General features: G+C 39.6%; 1 protein-coding gene across 12 annotated transcripts in view; it reads right to left on the bottom strand.

The window, feature by feature from the left end:
- Mllt10 (MLLT10 histone lysine methyltransferase DOT1L cofactor) overlaps positions 1-16,629 on the bottom strand; it is a 172,883-nt gene that overhangs the window by 114,716 nt on the left and 41,538 nt on the right. For 9 of the 12 annotated variants that reach the window (XM_059263632.1, XM_059263626.1, XM_059263629.1 and 6 more), the window contains 2 exons: positions 14,108-14,217; positions 1,089-1,192 (listed from right to left, as the gene is read on the bottom strand). In XM_059263632.1, the coding sequence (XP_059119615.1) occupies positions 1,089-1,192; positions 14,108-14,217 (214 nt within the window). Of the gene's footprint in view, positions 1-1,088; positions 1,193-1,694; positions 1,881-14,107; positions 14,218-16,629 lie in introns of those variants that run through there. The other 3 variants (XM_059263635.1, XM_059263636.1, XM_059263638.1) reach the window with 3 other exon arrangements.

Genomic DNA, 16,629 nt, shown 5'->3' with positions numbered 1-16,629 from the left:
ATACTAAGCCAGCACACGACTGCTCCATTACATCCCTCTCCTTGTTTATCTGTCACTATCTTTATTCAGGTATTCTGCATGTATTTTTGAGGAGGGTACACCCTTGAACCACAGTGCATGTATAGAGGTCAGAGAACAATTTAGGAGAGTTGGCTCTTTCCTTCCACCATGTGGGATCCAGAGTTTAAACTCAGGTCATCAAGCTTGGCAGCAAGCACCTTTATTTGCTGAACTATCTTGCCAGCTCTCAATTTTGTATTTTAGAAACAGGATCTCTCTCATGAGGTTTTCCAAAATGGCTCTGAACTCACTAGGCCATGTAGGTCTTCAATTTGTAATTTTCCTACCTCCACCTGAGTAGCAGGAATTACATGCTTGTACCACCAGGCCTGGCTCATACATCAACTTAAAGGGAACAATTCTTTGCAATTCATACATGCTTCAAAATTATAGCAGAGAGAGCAAGATCAACAGAGTTTTTTTTTTTTTTTTTGGTTTAAAAAAATAAACAATAAAAGAGGGCTGGGGATGTAGCTGGATAGCCAAGTGCTTTTGTAACATTTACAATATGTTAAGTGTTACAGTTCTGAGGGGGAAAGACTTCCCCAATGCAAGGGTTACAGCTCTGAATACTACAAAGTCACAACACACAACAAACCTCACACAAGAGATTTATTGGGAGGGAAAAATCCAAGGGGTGGCTGCCTCTGCTGGGGTGAGAAGCAGCAGAAAACTAAGCAGAAGATAGGGTTTATATAGGGTTTCTTGTGGGGACAGAGCTTTCTAGGGTGGGGATGAGTAGGTTTTCAAATCCTGAACTTGGACTTTTTACTCTGTAGGGAGGAGCTTGGCCACCTGAGGCTGGAGGGGCAGGGTCCTGCCAGGAGGTGAAGCCTGGGGGCTGGAGGTCCTCAGGGATCCCTATGCCTCAGGAACTTATACAAGGTACAGAGTTTGATCTCCAGCACCAAACAAAACCCTATTCCAGTAGGAAGCGGTGTCACAATACATGGGCAGCATGTATCTGATGTCATGGTGCTATGTAACGCACTTCTAATTCTGTATGTACAATGATGGAAGCCACTTACCAGGTTACATGGAACGCCTGTCGACACCCGTGCTTGTTACACGTCATGCAAGCACCAGTGGCCGCTTTGCTTTCTCTTCCCTGTTCATCACATATATAGCAAGTCTTGGGGTAAAGGACAAAATCAAAAAGGAGACAAAAATCATAGACATGCTTGATACCAATCTGTACTTTATAGCTATCTTCAGAAATGAATATCAAATTTTTTATCTAATCTTCTTTACTAAAGAATCTTAAGTTCACAAAGGCACTACTTTCATTAGCCTTTTCACTGAACTCAAAAACCCTGCCAGACAAGAGGCCTCTTCTCTGGCACTGAGGTCATGGGCAGAACACAGTCTTCCATAACCTACAGGACAAAACATGGGAACCAAGTTTAGGTTACTTCAACTCTCCACATTAGTAATGAAGTCCCGACAACATATTATGTGCCGCAGGAAGGAATGTTACTAAGTATATTAGCTTAGTAAATCAGAAATTCTTCTTTAAACCAACACCAGCCACTTCAACTGACATTTTGTTCACTTCTCATGTAAAAATAGGCTTTGACAGCTCAAAATCATGGACAGCCAGCCATGTGACAGAAACTTAATCACAGAAATACTACCTTATGATGAGCAGTACATACGTGAATAAAACTTAACAGGCAACAAAACAAAGAACAATGTCTAATCACTGTAATGCCCATAAGGGGGCTTTAAGAAACAAGAGGCCAGGAACGACAAAACACATATCCATAATCCTAGCACTCAATAGGCTGGAGGTAAAAATAACAACTTCAAAGCCAGCCTGGATTACATTGCAAGGTCCAGGCTATGAGTTTGATAATAGAACCCTGCCTCAAAAAAATAAATAAATAAATAAATAAATAAATAAATAAATAAATAAATAAATAAATAAATAAAATAAAAAAAAATAAAACAAAACAAAACAAAAAAAAAAACAATGGTTGCCAGGCAGTGGTGGAGCACACCTTTAATCCCAGCACTAGGGAGGCAGAGGCAGAGGCAGAGGCAGAGGCCAGAGGGCAGAGGGCAGAGGCGCAGAGAGGCAGAGGGGCAGAGGCACAGAGAGGCAGAGAGGGAGGCAAAGAGGGGGGGGCACAGAGAGAAGCAGAGAGGAGAGAGGCAGAGAGGGGCAGAGAGGGGCAGAGAGGGGCAGAGAGGGGCAGAGAGGGGCAGAGAGGGGCAGAGAGGCAGAGGGGCAGAGAGGGGCAGAGAGGGGCAGAGAGGCAGAGGGGCAGAGAGGCAGAGAGGCAGAGAGGCAGAGGCAGGTGAATCTCTGTGAGTTCGAGACCAGCCTGGTCTACAGAGAGAATTCCAGGACAGCCAGGGATACACAGAGAAACCCTGTCTTGAAAAACAAACAAAAAAAGAGTAAATTTAGCAGTTCTTCTTGAAAGGATATATTTTTATTTGTAGCAGGGTTTGGAGTGCATGTATAAAGCCACTGTTAAACTAACAAGGAAAATGCTATATTGCATCAAAATATCACATAATACCTAATAAAGCCATCCAGCTGGTAATAAAAATTAAAAAGAAGGGCAGGAGCAATACAACAGCTCAATTGGAAAAGTAACTGCCACCCAAGCATGAGAACCTCAGTTCAACCCCCAAAACCCAGGCCACCAGCCTGACTAGCCTACTCAGCAAGCTCCAGGTTAGTAAAAGACCCTGTCTAAAAAACAAGATGGGCCAGGCGGTGGTGGCACATGCCTTTAATCCCAGCACTCAGGAGGCAGAGGCAGGAAGATCTCTGTGAGTTCGAGGCCAGTCTGGGCTACAAAGTAAGTTCCAGGAAAGGCGCCAAAGCTACAAAGAGAAACCCTGTCTTGGGGCGGGGAGGGGGGGGGGGAGGACCAAGATGGATGGGACCAGAGAAATAACACCTGAGGTTTGACAACAACTGGCCTCTATGCACATGTACACATCTTTTTGTTTTGTTTTCTGAGACACAGTTTCTCTGTGTAGCTCTGGCTGGGCCAGAACTCACTCTGTAGACCAGGGTAGCCTCAAACTCAGAGATTCACCTGCCTCTGCCTCCCAAGTGCTGGGATTAAAGGCATGTGCCACCACTGTCAGGCTTCACACATCTTTCTAAAAACCACAACTGCCTAATAGTACAGGCATTTCAAAACTATAATAGTAAGAGGACAGAGGAATAACTCAGCAGTTAAGAAGACTGGCTGCTCTTCTGAAGACCCAGGATCAGTTCCCAGAACCCGTCTGTTGGCTCACAAGCTGTCTATTAACTCCAGTCTCAAGAGATCCAAAACCCTCTCTGGCCTTGGTAGGCACTAGGCACACATGTGATACACAGACATACATGTATCCAAAACACCTTTATGCATAAAATAATAAAAATAACTTTTTAAAAAATTACAGTAGCAAGCCAGTTGTGGTCCATACCTGAAGATTAAGAGTTCAAGACCAACCTAGACTACATAAGACCTTGTCTTCCCAGGCAGTGAGGACACACGCCTTTAATCCCAGCACTCAGGAGGCAGGGGCAGGTGAATCTCCGAGTCTGAGGCCAGCCTGGTCTACAGAGTGAGTTCCAGCACAGCCAGAGATACACAGAGAAACTGTGTCTCAGAAAACAAAAAAACGAGAGTGAGAGCAAGACCTTGTCTCACAAAAACAAAAAAGCTGGGCATGACAGAACACACCTGGAGGTAGAAACAGGAGAAGAGTCCAGGGCCATCCTTGAGTCTATGCCCATACCATCCCAAATACTCTCGATCTCAAAGCCATTCTCAGTTACAACCAATCTGGACTTTAAAAAAGCAAAGCAAATTAAAAAAAAAAAAAAAAAAAAACCTGCCTCAAAAATCTTTCAAGGAGGAGAGGGACTATGGGGGGAAAGGCAGATGGCTCAGTGGTAAAGAGCGCTGGCTGCTCTTCCAGAGAACCTGGGTTTGATTCCCAGCACCCACAAGGCAGCTCACAACTTTCTGTAACTCCAATTCCAGAGAATCCAATGCCCTATTCTGGCCTCCACAGGAACTGCATACACTACACTAGTGCACTTACATGCAGACAAAACACATATAAATAAATTAAACACACATACACACCCCACCAACAGAGTTTCTCTGTGTAGCCCTGCCTGTCCTGGAACTAGCTCTGTAGACCAGGCTGGCCTCAAATTCAAGAGATCTGTCTGCCTCTGCCTTCCAAATGCTGGGATTAAAAGGGGTGTGCCACCAATGCCTGACTTAAATAAATCCTTTTTAGAAAGCAAAATTAGAATTTAAAATTGCCCAAAATTAATTACATATTAGCATACTTGTAATGAATGATACTCATATAGCATTCACATCTACTCAAAGGCTATTTTCCATAGCACTTCACAGGGAAGACTGGAACAAGGGAGACAAAAAAAGAATCTCCTTTGGTAATGCAAGCCTGAAAGGGGGGGGGGGGCACTCAGGTCAAGCATCACTCACTGAAGGAAAGGCACAGAATCCCATCATTTGAAAAAAGACACTATTTTCAAAAGCACTAGGCCCTTTGGGGACTTGGCAGCAAACTAGTACAACCAGGATATACATAAAACCCATCACTGGTTAAAAAAAGACAAAGGAACCTGACATAATCCTGCCAGACAATGAGCTGTCTCCAAGCTCTATAACCTTTCTTTAGACAAGCAACTCCCTTTACCCTTCCAATGTATCTATTTTGGAATACGAATATCTATACCACACCTGTTGCTTTCTGTTTCATAGGATCACAAATTGAGAAAAACATTGTACTAACTTCCCTGATTTAGAAAGAAACGATTTAGGACTTTTTGAGTTTATTGTATTTAGGTAAAATATGGGACTTAGACTTGATAACAAAATGGATTAAGATCTGAGTGATGCTGAGATAAAATGGCTGAGTGATCCTAGCTTGGGGGACAGAGGCAGGCAGATCTCTGAGTTCAAGGCCAGACTACATAGAAAATAACCAAAAGCAAACAAAACAAAAAATCAAGAACATGTAATTTGGAGAGGGTCAGAAAGCACACTGCTATAGGCAGAATTGTATGTATATTGTTGGCTAGTTTTATGTCAATTTGCCACAGGCTAGAGTCATGAGAAAGGAGGGAACCTTACTTTGAGAAATATCTCCATAAGAACTGGCTGTAGGGCATTTTCTTAATTAGTAATTGATGGAGGAGGGCCCAGACCATTATAGGTGGGGTAATCCCTGGGCTAGTTAGTGGTTCTGAGCTATGTGGTGATGTTGTGTCCCCCAAATATATTGTGCCCCTTAATAAACTTATCTAGGGTCAGAGAACAGAACAGCTGCTAGATGAACAGAGGCCAAAAAATTGGCGGCACACACACCTTTAATCCTAGCATTCTGGAGGCAGAGATCCATCCGGATCTCTGTGAGTTCAAAGCCACACTGGAAACATCCAGGCATGGTGACACACGCCTTTAATCCCAGGAAATGATGGCAAAAAGCAGAAAGGTATATAAGGCGTGAAAACCAGGAACTGGGATCTGTTAAGTTTTTAGGCTTTTGAGCAGCAGTTCAGCTGAGATCCATTTGGATGAGGACACAGAGGCTTCCAGTTTCAGGACACGAGGTCAGATGAGGAATTGGTGAGGTGAGGTTAGCTGTGGCTGGTTCTGTTTCTCTGATCTTTTCAGGTTTGTTTTTATTAATAAGACCTTTTAAGATTCCTGCTACAGAGCTCTATAAAGCAGGCTGAGCAAGCCCTGATGAGTAAGAAAATAAGCAGCATTCCTCCATGGCCTGTGCATCAGCTCAGGCCTCCAGGTTCCTGCCCTGGCTTCCTTCAAAAATGGACTATGATATGGAAGTATAAGCCAAATAAACCCTCTCCTCACCAACTTGTTTTGGTCTCGGTGTTTATCATAGCAATAGGAATCCTAACTTGCAATGGCTCAGATATTTTGGAAAGGAATATAAATGTGATGGTTTATTTACATGCTGTATAAAGAACCATTTTAGGGACTTCTTTACTACATTTCTTTTGTGTGTGGCACACCCAACATAAAACACACACATGTCAGAGACAACATGCAGGAGTCAGTTCTCTCCTTCTACCACATGGGACCTGAGGTTCAAACTCAGGTTGGCAGGCTTGGTACCTTTACCCACTGAGCCTCTTGACAGCCCTAATTTTAGAAAAGTGGAAGAAATTAGGAAGTTCCAGCAATTAGACAAAATTGAAATCAAATTTAAAGGAACTATTACATATACATTATTTTACAAATGCACACTTCTAGACTCATCATCAATCCTAGAACAAACATCAATCCAGTTAACTACTTCAATCCAGAGTTTTTATGCCTAGAATACATTCTTTTGTTTACTACTCATTACCACAGAGCTGGTAGATGTACAAGGTTCCCTGTGGTACCCTATCTAGAATGTGTAACAATGAGCAGGTAAATGGTTTGAACTTTACGCCATGCTTTGTTCACTCCCATGGGAGGCCTGTCCCTTTCGGGACAGAGGAGTGGATTGGAGGGATGTAGACGGGAGATGAGGAGAGGAAACGGGAAGAGAAGAGGTAGGAAAAACTGTGGTTAGTATGTAAAATAAATGACAAATTTTAATTTAAAAAAAGATTAAATTTAAAAACTTGTTTTGAAGTTTAAAATTAAATGGGACACACTTAATGGGGCAGGGAGGGTGTAAACTCTCATAATTTCATAGCTAAAGACTCATCAAAAGTAGCTGCAGCTGGTCACAATTATAACTTGCTGCCAGCCAGGAGTGGTGACAGATGCCTTTATCCCAGCACTTGAGAGGCAGAGGCAGACAGGAAAAACAAAAAACGAACTTGCTGCCAGGGGCCACAACTGAAAGCAAAGGCTGTGACCTGGCACCACCAGCACCTCACCAAACACACCAAGTTCATGCAGGACATGATCAGGAGGTATGTAGTGCTGTGTCCAAGGAGTAGTTTGCCATAGAGCTGCGCAGGGCCTCCAAGGACAAGAGAGTGCTCAAATTCCTCCAGGAGAAAGTAAACACCCACATTCATGCAAGAGGCAGCTAGAGGAACTGAGAAATATACTGCCAGCCTTAAGGAAAGCTCCACCCCAGGACTGAGCCTGCTCTACCCAATTCCCTCCCCTCAATAAGCCTTTATACCACCCCAAACAAATAAGTAAAATAAGCTCTCTATATTTTTCAGGAAGCTTATAAAATAAATAGTAGGTTTCTGTATGACTTTTTCAAATACCCTTACTTATCCCTTTCTGCATCTCCTTCTTTGGCGTGCACCCCCTACTCCCCTCCCCATTAAATCTACACCCTCCTTATTCTCATTTCCCCTTTATAATATTATCCCTTTCAAATGTTGGTCAGGGAGGTCCCAGACACCCCCAAAGAAATACAGGCTCTTGTTATTGGTCTTAGCTACCTACCAGAATTTAATAAGTAATAGTAAGACCCTACTGTTGAAGACACCACATAATTTGGTCACAGAACATGGAGAAAACAAGCTGGTGTCGTCTTGGAAGCTTACTCTCTACTGGCTAGTTTTCATAGTCCCAAAAGGTGCTATACAGGCTTCTGGGGGAGAAAAACCATCCACAGTCTTACCTAGCTGTGAACTCCGTGAACTGGAACAATCAACCTGACAAGCAGTGGTATGAATAGTGAGTGATACGAAAGCAACCAACTGCTTCCAGCATGGCTGTAAGGTCTGTTCCAACAGGAGAAAACTCATGCTTGGTACTGCAAATCTGGCCAAGAATCCAAGGCTCAAGAATGTATAGGCCCTCACGTACCACTATTTTATTTTGCTAAGTTGACATAGTATCTAACTGCCTTCTAAATAATTATTTCTATATCCATATATTAACTAGCTCTCAGTTCCCATTAGAGATGCTTCTTTCCACAGTGGATGGTGGTTAATATAGACAGACAATTTGCCAGAGTGCAAAGAACAAGTGTCTGTGGAATGCTCACTCCAAATGACATCTCATACCCCTTACCCCCAAGGATCAGGGAACAGGAGAGAAGGGTTGATAAGACTGTAAGACTCAGAAGTCTGCTATAAAAACAGTACTGCTGTAAAATAGTGTCTTCTGGGAATAAAAGGCTGTTGAACTCACAAACTCACAACTGTGGAAGCCTACATAAAGTCTGCATAAGATCAAACTAGTCATCACTCCAGTGGATCAACAAGGGACTCACAAGGTCCATCCCTAGCTGAGGAGCTATTGGCAGTTGATGTCTGCTAAGGGAGGGAGAGTTAAAGTCTTCTTCAGGGATGTAGCTCTGAGTTGCTTGACCATGCTCTAGGAGACGGCTTTACAGCCATGTGCATTTGAGTAACATTAATTTTGAATTTGGGTTATTTAAAGAAAGATGACATGAAGTTGGAAGGAAAACATGGGGGATTGGGAGAAGGAATGTGGGGGGATATATATATATAATCAAACCACTGACTACAGGTGAAATTTTCATACATCTGACTATATGTGAAATTCTCAAATTACAAACTATATTTTATACATACATACATTATATATATATATATATATAAATAAAATCTGGGTGTGGTGATGCACACCTTTAATCTCTCAGGAGGCAGAGGCAGGCAGATCTCTGAGTTCAGACTAGCCTGATCTACATACACATTGAGTTCCAGAATAGCCAGAGCTACATAGTGAGACCCTGTCTCAAAAAAAAAAAAAAGAAAAGAAAAGAAAAGAAAGAAAGAAGGAAGAAGAATCAATTAAATAAATAAGATCAGAGATCACTGCTAGGTGTACTCTGCTACTAATCTGACAATGGCTCTACTGTTTGTAGAAAACTTCACTATCTCAATTTTAAACCTAACTGTGCCCTTAACATTTGCTTTTAGATGCCTTGATTTCTATCTAGCATCTCAAACAACTATAACCCACTGGGATTAGAAATATATAGACATAACATTTTTTCTTACTTTTAAAATACAAACTATTTATATAAGCTAATCTATCTGTCTTCAAACTATTCTTCAATTTTCATACCCTTTCTGAAACTGCATATTCTACTGTATCTGCTATTTTCCTTGATACCAAATTAATAAATTGACTTATATAAATCATTATTTTGTCAAAGAAAAAATATGCTAATCTAGCAGCACTGGAACCAGCTGTGGATGAAACTCTATGCTTCAGGATGGATGGAAGAGCCCAAATCAACTGTTCTTTTCAGGAGTCTTCCAAGAGTTCCGAGAAACTGTCAACACACCAAAATAAGTGATATTTTCACTTATTTCTTCATGAAAAAAAAACAAAAAACAAAAAAAAACCACCATATTATGCATCTTATGGCATAAAAGACACTAACTTCTGGCAAGCTTTTTACATGTAACATATGGATCTGCGGTTTTCTTGCTACAAATGCTGGAGTGTCCTCTATAGAATGCTCAATTTCATCTCGAGTTCTAGCCTGTACAACACGTGTCTATAGTAAGTGCCTACAATGTCCTAAGTTTTGTCCTGGGAAGCTCCAGTACTACAAATAAATAAATAAATTCTCTGGAAGTCATCCTTTGACATTCATCTTGGACTGAAGTCTTCCAAAATTCAGTAATCCGTTTTCAAATTATTACTATGATTTAAGAATTGTATGCAGGGCTGGAGAGATGGCTCAGAGGTTAAGAGAACTGCCTGTTCTTCCAGAGGTCCTGAGTTCAATTCCCAGCAACCACATGGTGGCTCACAACCATCTATAATGAGATCTGGTGCCCTCTTCTGGCATGCAGGCATGCATGCAGATAGAACACTGTATACATAAATAAATAAATCTTAAAAAAAAAAAAAAAAAAAAGAATTGTATGCAGAGCCAGGCAGATCTCTGTGAGTTTGAGGCCAGCCTGGTCTACAGAACAAGATCCAGGAAAGGCACCAAAACCACACAGAGAAACCCTGTCTCAAAAACAAAACAAAGCAAAACAAAATAAAAAGAATTATATGCTGGGGCTGGAGAGTTGGCTCAGAAGTTAAGAGCACTCGCACCTTTAATTCCAGCACCTGGCTGGCAGAGGCAGGAGAATCTCTGAGCTCAAGGCCAGCCTGGTCTACAGAGCAAGTTCCAGGACAGCCTGAGGAGTTACGGAGAGAAACCCTGTCTCAAAACAAACAAACAAATTAAAAGTGGGGAAAAAAAATTAACTGAATTTTGTTAATATTCATCTAGAAAAATAGGTATTTGTTTAACCATGTATATTTTATGCAAAGTTGTAATGATTTAAAATAGTATATAGTACTATAATAAAAACAGTCATATCAATGGAATTATTTATATGCTTCTATACAAAACAGAAAACAAAAACAACAACAAAAAAAAACACCCACAGAAGCATACCAACGCAAACCCAAGATTTTAGCAATGACACAATTAGTATTTGAAATCACTGTAAAAACAGACCAAAAATGACTAACCAATGCCAGGAGATGGTGGCACGTACCTTTAATCCCAGAACTCAAGAGGCAGAGGCAGGAGGATCTCTGTCAGTTCAAGGCCACTCTGGTCTACAGAGTTTTAGGACAGACAGGGCTACACAGAGAAACCCTGTCTCCTGCCCTGCCCCCCAAAAAAACTGACTAACTAGGTCAGAGTGAAAGGACACGTATTTTGTCAGGTTGTAAAATTAATTTAGATGGATTGAAGATTTACATCTAGGTAATTCATTCTTCCTTTCACCCCCTCTCTCTTCCTCTTCAAATAACTTTATTCTTAAAACCATGAGGTGGGACCAAACAAGGAAAAGAAAAATCTCTACCCTGGGGAGTCAGGGGCAGTCCACACAAGGGTCACAATCTGACCGCAGGGTAGGAGTGAGTATGATATCAGAACACGTGAAGAATAAGCACAGGGGAAAACAGGCACTAGTGGAGTGAAGCCGCCAAACCCTGAGAATCGATCGGATAAGGAGGACTGTATACAGGGCAAGAAGCAAGTGGGCCCAAATAAAGCTATGAAGCAGTAAGCAACAAGGATCTGTTCATATAAGAAGATGAATCAAATGAGCACATTACTGAAGATAAAGGAAGTCATGTATCGGTTGGACTGAAACAAGTCATAACATGACAAGAAATAATGATAATAGGCCTAGATCTTCTAGTTTACATTTGGTAAAGTCATTAAGTTTATATACTTTCAATATATAAACACAGATACTAAACAGATACTGTACAGAGGTATATCTATCCAAATTTTGCATCAGAATTAAATAACTATGGCCTCATAGTTTTCAACATATAAATGATATAAATATTAACATATATAAATTTGCATTGCAGTGCTAATAAGCAGGTTATCTATTTTCTAACTATACCAACTTTGAGAACTTGAGACCCAAAATGCCCTAAGAACAGTAAGTACATTTAGTGTATTGGTTTCTAACTGTCATTCTCATGTAAAAGAAAATCTAGTTCTTTGGAGAAAATTAATTCTAGTAGTACTAGACTACCCATGTATCAAGATGAATGCCAAAATGAGTAAAAGACAGAAGGAATACAGAACAAGATGTTTACATACAAATTACTTTCCCACAAAATGGCAATTAATTAAAAAGGGAATAAAATCAACCTAATAGTAGAGAACCTTGACAGACATCCCCTTAACTAATGATGAAAGCAAGATTATAAGATATCAGAAAAACTGAAATCAGTGTGCCACCTGACAAAATGCAGTAAGAACACAAAATCAAACCCTGTCTTGAAAAGCCAAAAAAAAAAAAAAAAAGAAAAGAAAGAAAGAAAGAACACAAAATCATTTCTATGGCATTCCCTTCAAAAATACAATCCACTAAAGTGGAAGAAACAACAGACAAGTCCAAATAGAATGATATGCTACAAAATAACTAAAAACTACAATAATCTAAAGTATCAAACTGACAAAAGTCAAGGAAAGATTATGTTATTCTTTGAGATTAAAAGAGATGAAAAAAAGAAACAAAACTTCTGTTATTTTTGCATGAGACACATTTCTGGGGAAAATGAGAAAACATAAATGAGTCCTGATTTTGATAGCTATATTACAGATGTATGAGTACCATCCTTCCTTCCTTCTCTATTTTGTGGTGCTAGAGCACTGAACTCAGGACCTGGCACATACTAGGAGACACTCTAACCCTGAGCTATTCCAGCCCAAGAACGTCCATCTTTATAGGAATATATAGTACGGCATAAGAGAGGAGGAACGCTATGCTGTTGCCACAGCTTGTGTACAAACTTTCTTACTTGAAACTTTATAAGGAGAACAGGTTTTAAAATGAATTTTAAAGGTACTAAGAAATACAGGTTTGAGAGGCAAGTCAGTGCAATGCGATTATTAAGTTCAGATCCCTGACATACATGTACCAAGCAAGGTGCGGTCCTGCACACACCTTTAACCCCAGCACTATAGACAGAGGAAAGAGAGGATTGCTGGGAACTGTTAGCTACCAGCCTAGCCAAAAGAGGAAAAAAAAAGAAAGAAACACCTCCAGCTTCAAGTTCAGTAAGAGAGCTGTCTCAGTGAACAATGTGGAAAGCAATAGAGGTCAACATCTTCTTCTGACTTCCTTGACACACACCTACACACACATGTACACATACAACACACATACACATACCACACTCAAACATGAAAATTAAAAATTATTTAAAATACTGAAAGTATATACACTTCTATAAAGAAAGCTATTCTCTTGATAGCATCTGGCACACACCTATAATCCAACCCTCTGGAAGTAGAAACAGGAAGATCACAAACTCAAGGTTACCCTCCTGCTACTTAGCAAGTCTAAAGCCTGCTGGGATACCATAGAGCCTGCCTCCACCAAACAAAGCAAGCGAAACAAACCCCAAGAAGAAAACACAAAACACCTTGAAGAAAAAAAAAAGTGTTGTAATAAAACAAGGTCAATTAACCAACCTGAAAAACCTCTGAAAAAAGGAATTTAAAAACAACAGTACTTTTAATGGTAACATAATCGCACTTAACATGATAATTACTTAAGAACTGGTAATGACATTGTACAGAAAAGTTTCACACAATAATGAAACTTCCAAAACGCTCACACCCTTTCACATGGAACCCTAACAATATGAAACCAGACCCCACAGGAGGCCCGTCTATGAGGGGCCTCTCCACAGCTGACTGAATCCAGCAATACTCTGTCCTAAAGACTAAAAAGCCAGAAAAATTATGACAGAAATACCATTTATTGATGCAAAAATAGAGGAAACAGCAAGTAATATGATCTAAATATTTTATAAGCACATGTGAGAAACACAAAAATACACAGAAAAAGTCAAAAGATTTAAATAGGAAGATTTACTTTTTCAAATGTTTTAAATGAATATTAATCAAAAGATTACTGTTAAAATATCTGAAATCTCAAAACTGACTATCATGACATTCGTCCACAGAAGCAGCATGCACCTTTATTTACACACACAGTAATACTATCTAAAGGCAATGGACAGCAGAAAAGTCTTGACAATGCAGTAGCAGCATCAAACAACTGTGTGTGTGTGTGTGTGTGTGTGTGTATACACTAAATTAGGAAGAGATAAAGCAAATGGTGTTTTTATTTTAAAACACAGGGTCTCTAAACATGTTACCTAGGTAGGCCCTAAACTCTTGGGCTCAACTCATCCCCCTGCCTCAATGTCCCAAATACTTAGGACTAATGATGGGAAAATAATGACTAATTGAAATCTAATAAAAACCTTAACACTTGATAAGGCAAGAGGTCAGTAAATTTTCAAGGACAAATGTGCACTGAAGACTGAAATGTCCTGAAAATATTAATAAACACCTACATTAGAATAAAAGATGACACAGATTTATTACTTTTACACTCTTGTGAGCTTATTTTAATACTGTAACTTAAGGTGGTAACTATTTTTCTCCAAATCTCTATGAAGTTAGAGGGAAGTCTTTAGTTTTTTAAGAAAACAAAACAAAAAAAAAAAACCCTAAAAACTAAAACCCGCCTCCTTTCTATCTCCTAGCTTCCAAACTAAAAATGCAAACAACATTAAGATGACATCCACTGTACCTTATTATAACGATCATGTGGGACAGACTGTAAAACGATTGGCTCCATTGTAGAAACATTGGCAAATTGTACCTCTGGAATATAGAGGGCACAAACCACATGAGCCCAACCTAAAAATAAATAAATACATGTCATTCTTCAAGTTTTATCAAAAAATAAAATTACTATCTGTCTTAAAAGATCCCTTAAAAGACTATTTAAGCAAATTCATAACAAAACCATAATAAAAGTCTAGCTGCTGCATTATTTATGTCATAATTGTCACCCGCTCACTACTGGTGCAGAGGGTCCTAATCATGGCTGCATCTATTATGCACTGAACATAAACAAAGGGAGCACTTATGTATTCAGGTGCTGACACTGACACTTAAGGGCAGACTAAGTTCAGATTAACACTACTTCTGAAAACCACTTTAATTTGAGGAAACCAGGTATGATGGTACCCAGCACTCTAAACACTTTTTTGAGACTAAATCAAAAGGAATTTATCCATTTCCAGGTCAGTCAACGCTACACAGTGAGCAGAAGATCAGACTGTACTGCCAAGTTAAGACCATTTTAAAAAGCCAAAAACAAATAAATGCATAAATAATGTGAAGGTTGTATAATTCATTAGTTAGCACCCCTGATTACTCTGTGAAGCTCTAGGTTCCATTCTCAGTTCTCCAATAAATAATTTATAGCTTTAAATAGCTTAAAGCTTCAAGTCTTAAAAGGTTGGAGACAGTTCAATGGCAGAGCACTTGCCTTAGTCTACAAGGGTTATGGTTGGTTCCATTCTCACCATCATCAAGAAAATAAAAAGAGGAATGATTTTAATACTTCTAATCTTAATAATCTTACATCTGACAGTATTATTTATAATTTGTCAACATTTTGAATGTTCATATAATGGTTGTCATTTTTCTATTTTAAATCTTTATTTGAAATATTACCAATTGATATTAAAGTTTCTTTTAATTATAAAAATGTGACTGAGGCTAAAGAGCTGATGTTATGGTTAAGAGTTACTGGAAAACTGGAAAAAGAATTCCAGGAAGGTGGAGTAGAGCCACAGACAAAGGGAAGCAGTAATACTGAAAGACTAGAAGCTAGGATTAAAAATCAGATATACCATGGACCTCAGAAGGATCACACTTAGGCTTTAATCATCTTAAACGCTAAACTTTGAACAAAGCAATCCTAAACAAAGCAAGTGGCCGGCATCAAACAAATAAATATACTCTAAAGGAAAATGATAACTTTCCACAACTTAGTCACAAATAATGTCCATAATTTGTTAATTAGAATTTCTAGAATAAAAATCACTAAACACATGAAAGTAAGACAGCACAAGTGAAATCCAGTACAAACAAGAAAATCAAATCTACAATTTGGAGTTATCAGAATATTAGTATGTTTATTCTGTTCAAATACATACAAAGAATGCAAGTCAGCAAGAAAATCTCCTAAAAACCACCAAACAAACCCAAAAGTACTTTCAAACACCAAAGGAAGCACCATTTTCCTCAAAAAGGAAAAATTATTCAAAAAGGAAGCTTGAATTGGGGATGGGGGAGGATGAGAGATGTGTGGAGACTAACTATAAATATTAAGTGCTTCTATTAAAAAAAGAAAATGCAGGCCAGATGTGTTGGTACACGCCTTGAATCTTAACTCATGGAAGGCAGAGACAGGCAGGTCTCTATGAATTCAAGGCCAGCCTGGACTACAGAGAGTGTTCCAGGTCAGTCAGGGCTGTACAATAAGACTGCCTCCAAAAAAGAAAGGAAAGAAAAAAGGGGAAAGGAGAGCACAAAGGCTGGAGCAATGGCTCCGTGGTTAAGGGCCTTGCTGCTCTTACAGAGGACCCGGGTTCAGTCCCTAGCACTCACATGACAGCTCACAACTGTTAACTCCAGGGATTGGACACCTTCTTCTGGCCTGTGCAGGCACCAGGCATGCACATGGTTCATATACACACTTACAGGCAAAACACACATACACATAAAATAAAAGATAAATCTTAAAAAACAAAAAAACCACTGCCAGGTGAAGTGGCCCACACTTGTAAGGTGGAGGTGGAAGCAAGCCTACAAAAAAGCAGAAAGGAAAGAAAAGAGAGAGAAAGAAACTAAAACCAAAGAATTATTGCCTCAATGGTCAGGAATAAATCCCCTAGATCAACACTGATACAAACTAACCTAACAAATTTAAGATTTGTTTCCCAAAACCTTAACCATATCTTAGAACAGAGCTTAAAAATAGCTAAAGGGGGGGCTGGAGAGATGGCTCAGCAGTTAAGGGCTGCTCTTCCAGAGGTCTTGAGTTCAATTCCCAGCAACCACATGGTGGCTCACAACCATCTGTAAGGAGATCGGGTGCCCTCTTCTGGCCTGCAGACACACATGCAGGCAGAACACTGTATACATAATAAATAAATCTTTAAAAAAAGTTACAAGGGTTAAATCATGGTAGGGCATTCACAGTGGTAATCCCAGTACTAAAGAGGCTAAGGTAAAAAGAGTAGCCTAGATCATAAG

This window comes from Peromyscus eremicus, chromosome 5, assembly GCF_949786415.1.
Source record: "Peromyscus eremicus chromosome 5, PerEre_H2_v1, whole genome shotgun sequence".
NCBI classification, from domain to species: Eukaryota; Metazoa; Chordata; class Mammalia; order Rodentia; family Cricetidae; genus Peromyscus; species Peromyscus eremicus.
Note: the sequence above shows the minus strand (reverse complement) of the source record. Positions and strands in the feature narration are given on the sequence as shown.